The 4,976-nt window shown below is 29.4% G+C and overlaps 1 protein-coding gene across 1 annotated transcript; it reads right to left on the bottom strand.

Annotated features, from left to right (window-relative positions):
- Window positions 1-4,211: 4,211 nt before the first annotated feature.
- LOC108545772 (uncharacterized) lies at window positions 4,212-4,913 on the bottom strand (the record flags this gene model as incomplete). Its single annotated transcript, XM_017897554.1, is given in 4 exon segments — window positions 4,212-4,349; window positions 4,421-4,570; window positions 4,668-4,706; window positions 4,709-4,913. Coding segments are annotated over 4 exon segments (532 nt in total), but the record flags the coding sequence as incomplete, so codon positions are not given.
- Between the last annotated feature and the right edge of the window lie 63 nt (window positions 4,914-4,976).

Below are 4,976 nucleotides of genomic sequence, written 5' to 3'. Positions count from 1 at the left end.
CGTCAGTCTACAAACTTTATCGCATAATATATATCTCATATTTCATAGAAAATTACTTCTTTTTCTCTCATATGCATACCATTACGGAGGAACATGCTGATAAATAAAATTTGCGAATTAAATTTGATAAAGTGTAAGAAATATGTGCAGTTTAATCCATTTGTATCATGGCTCTACTTAAGGTGCCATAAATCTAAAACCATCAATCATAAATCTAAACATATAAGATTAAGAGAAATGCTTTCCGTGAAATACACTACAAACGTACGGAGGTGTGTAAAATATAAGATATACGTTTGTGTTTCGTTCTTTTGCGACACCGAAAAGCTGACGAATGCGTAGTCTTTGTCTCTACATTGTCCTTTTGTTTTTCTTTACCAATGGATGATAAAGTCAGTCTTCGTCCGGGCACAGCGTCAAGAGTTACGTGTAAAGATTGTATAGAAGAAAATAATAAATATTTAAATAATAAATATATATAAACTCTAGTCGTAAGCCAAAATGATGAATTGAATAAAGCGCGTTAGAACTTTTAATTTCAGCTTTTTCAATATGTAAATAACTATATTTAAATTGGGAACTAGGTGGGTTATAATAAACATCGTTCTACCTACAAAGCGTATATAAACAAATAAAATATGTACAAAAGAAATATATTTATACTGAATATTTACAAATACAATAAACACTTTAATAATTGAATTGTTTGGAGAAAATAGAAAATGATACAAAATATTATTTCTTGAAAATTTTAACGCTTTAAATATTCTATTTCTTATTGCGATATATCACATTCATGAAACATTCTCGCCAACTTTCGTAATCTAAATATTTGTATAACTCCCGACTATCTTTTTCTTTTGCTTAAACCTAATCCAAACGATATACGTAGAAGAAAAAGCAATGAATTTCTTTCAATTGATAGAATATTGAAATAGAATGTTGGGACAACATTTTTAGGCATTTGTCAGTTAAATTAAGACAATTTACCAAAAAAGAATCCATAGATCTATGCATCCGTATATACATTACATTAATAGTGATATAAATAATATAGTATTATTTTTTACAATTTTATATCACGGAATTTATTCGTAAAGTTTTTAAATATTTTTCTTTTCTTTATAGCTATCTGAGCTTAATAATTCTCCAAAGTTATAAAAAATAAACTAGTTATTTAATTAGTTGTTAATAGCCGCTATAAAGACAAATTCAAATATGTAAATGAAATATCAATGCCAATATTACAGACATAACATTCATTGATAATTTTCAAACGTAACGATAGCCAACTCTTTTGTCGCATTTAGAATTGTTTCAATCTTCATTTTACTTGTTAATAAATTCGGTTTTGTCTTGATCACAGTATTCAATCAATCCACCGTAAAAAATTTGTTAATAAATACAAATTACAAAATAACAATATTAATGGGTGCGTTATAAAAAGGATATTCGTTATTAACCCCTTGCCCTACGATTTAAGATTCGACAGCGTTGTCTCAAAACGTAAACAGAATTGGCGAGCCTTCGAGCCATTCCACGGCTCGGCAAATCTGTTTTAAATTGTACCAATGACACACAACTTACATGGGGTACATCAACAAATTATGGCCGTGACACGTAGTGTTTATATTTGGTCTAGCCAACGTACCACGTATCACCTCATACGTGGTTGTAGGCCAGAGTTAATATTTACACACTCTTAAAATGCTATTAATATAGAAAATTCCTGATTAATTTTGAATATCTATTGTTAGTATTTATGAGTTCATTAAATGTTCATTGATTGCTTACTCTAATGTTTGCACATACATTTCTCAATACTACAAAAATTATTTCTTACATTTCTTTTCTATTAATATACAGGTATTCTTTCATTAATTTAATATGATGTATAAAATATATTTATTGGGTATTCCAGAATGTACGCGCCGATTTTTAGTAGGTGGTGTAAGGATAAGTCTGAATATATCAGAACGATTGAAAACAAACGACATGCATACATATCGTAAAAGACGGTACTTCAGCTATATTAGGAAAAAAATTTGAAAAAAAGAAAAAAGTAAAACTGCACTGTTTATGGCGAAGGTGCTATAGCTGAAAGAACTGTGTGGAAGTGGTTTGCTAAATTTAAAGCTGGTGATTTCAACCTTAAAGATCAAGAACGCCCGGGTTGGCCCTGCACCACAGAAGAAGATCAGATTAAAACACTAATCGAGAATAACCCACGCTATACGATACACGTCAACTAGCAAAAATGTTAAATATGTCAAAGTTCACCAATCACGAACATTTTGTGAAGCTTGGCTACATAAACCATTTTGATGTATGGGTTTCCCACGATTTAACGGAGAAAAATCTGATAGATCGCATTTCTATTTGAGACTCGCTCTGTAAACGCAACGAGGAGACACCATTTTTGAAGTAAGTAATGACGGGATATGAAAAATGAATCATTTATAATAATGTTGAGCGAAAAAGATTTTCTTCATCCAAAGAATGTTATGCTCTGTGTCTGGTGGGAAATTCAGAGAAGTATTGTCCCCAATTAAACGAATTAAAGACAGCAAGAGGTTTTTTATCTTTTGATTCGCATTTGTCTCTGAAAACTCGACAAAAGTTGTTGAATCTCGTTTGGAATATTCTATCCCATCCATCATATTCACCAGACCTCGCGCCTTATGATTTCCTCCTACTTCGATCATTACATTTCTCTTAGTGGAAAAAAATTCAACTCTGGCCGAGATAAGAAATCAGCTTGAAAAGTTTTTCGTTGAAAAACCTGAGAGATTATAGAAAGACGGAATTTTCAAGTTGCCTGAAAAATGAAGAAAGGTTATAGAACAGAATAGCAACTATATAATTTAATAAATGTATACTAAAATTTAAATTTCCTGCGTTTCAATTTTCCTTCAAAATCGGCACAAACTTTCTGGACAACCCAATACATGAAATTAATTAAAAAATTTATTTAGAAAATATATAATAAACTATGCTACTCTATATACAGTTACTGACAAAAGTTAAGAAACAACGTAATCATTTGGGAATTTCGGTATATTCTCTACCTTCTAAGATATGTATATAGATTGAAACTAAAAATAGCACAATAAAATAATATTCCATACATTAATAAACAATGAATTTTTATCGAACATACTTATGCACAATTAAATTGAATCATAAAATGTAATGGCAATACATGATTTTGTAAGTTGTCGCAATACACAAATTTATCCATTGTTTCTTTTCTTTGTATTAGTGGACCAGGGTTGTTATGCGAGAAACGACTCCACATCATTACATTTCCACTACCAAATTTTACTGTCGATGTTAGGTATTTAACATCAAATCGTTGACCAGTAGACCGTCGCACATTATTATTAGAATCATTTTCTAACAGGTTGAACTTATTCTCGTCACTTCATAGAATTTTTGATCATTCAGTAGTAGTCCAATTAAGGTGTTCAAACTCTAGTGCTTTCTTGTATGCTTTGCATAAGAAAAGATTATTTTCATCTAAACGACGGCTAACTGTCCTGCTATGAATGTTTTACAGACCCAGTTGGTTTTTAATTTCAGAAGCAGTGTACAATGGACTCGACTTCGAGAGCTTTGCAATTCAACGATCTAGATCTTCAGTTGTTTTTCGCAGTCTGCCAGTTCGTGGTGCTGTTTTAACAGTTCCATATTCGTCAAATCTTACTGACTTATGTCACACAGACTTTGTCTTATTTCTTTGATTCAATTTAATTGTGGTCCTTGCACAAGTATCTTCGAAAAACAATTTGTTTCCTAATTTTTGTCAATAAATGTATATCTTTCGTAACTCAATATTTTTTAATGAATTATTTATAATATAATTATTTATAATACAAATCTATTAAATTTTTCCACACATTCTTTTCCTTTTTTTTTCTTATGTACAAATTAACAGTTCTTTCAGTGTCAAAGAATATGCAGTACAAATGTTCAATTGTATTATGTACTCTGAAAACTCTCTTCAAATAGACTCAGTAATAGAAATTTCAGAATTTGGTAACTGTATTTAAAATTTGTATCCTATAAGTATAGTATAGTTATAGTCATATAGACATAGACATAATCACATAATCATACAGTCATATATATAGTCATTATAGTTGTTGTCAGTTTGAGCTTTATACAAACTTTTTGATACATTGGTACCCAAGAACTAAAAATATATAATGTTACAATTTTCGTTTTTTAGATTGAGCTATATCATCCTTCATATTATTTATCTTAAAACTGACAGGACTAGGAAACTGTTCAAGTTTTGAATGTCCTCCAAAACCATCAAAAGCAATTATATTAGTTGCTACTTTACCCTAAATAAAGAATCTGTATAAGTAAAAAGAATAAAGATTATCATTTTTAAAATTATAATATGTTTTCTTACACTTATAGAGTGTGCTTGTTCAACTCTTGATTTTTTTTTAAGAATTGAAGAACTCAATTTCATTGTATTATGTGTTAGAGTTACATGTTGCTTCAGAGCAAATACTCCTCTGGATTTTACTGGAAGATATGGAGAACTTGTTTCATTTTTCTGAAAATAAATCATTAATCAATTAGAATTTACAAAAAATTTGAATATATACAATTTGAATATTGACATATTATAAAAATAATGTTATTTTAATTACTGTAATAGTAGATTGTTTCTCTTCTTGATCCATATTTCCATATCTTCATTCCCACTTTCTGTGTTATCAACTATTTTCTCGATTTCATTTTGTTTGGAGTCATTGTTTGAATTCGTATTTGATATATTCAGTGTGTTTGTATTAATTGATTTTTTCTTTAAAGATATCTCTTTTTCTAACCTTCTAAGTTCATTTCGTAAAAGCATCTTTTCGCTTTCACAAACCACTAAATCTTCTTCACATTTTCTATAAATAATGTAACAGAAAGTATGACACCTTACCTGCTTAAAACTTTTTTAATATTATCAT

Source organism: Eufriesea mexicana, unplaced genomic scaffold (assembly GCF_001483705.2).
Source record: "Eufriesea mexicana isolate 0111107269 unplaced genomic scaffold, ASM148370v2 scaffold546, whole genome shotgun sequence".
NCBI lineage: Eukaryota > Metazoa > Arthropoda > Insecta > Hymenoptera > Apidae > Eufriesea > Eufriesea mexicana.
The sequence above is the reverse complement of the archived record's forward strand: the minus strand, read 5'-3'. Positions and strand labels throughout refer to the sequence as shown.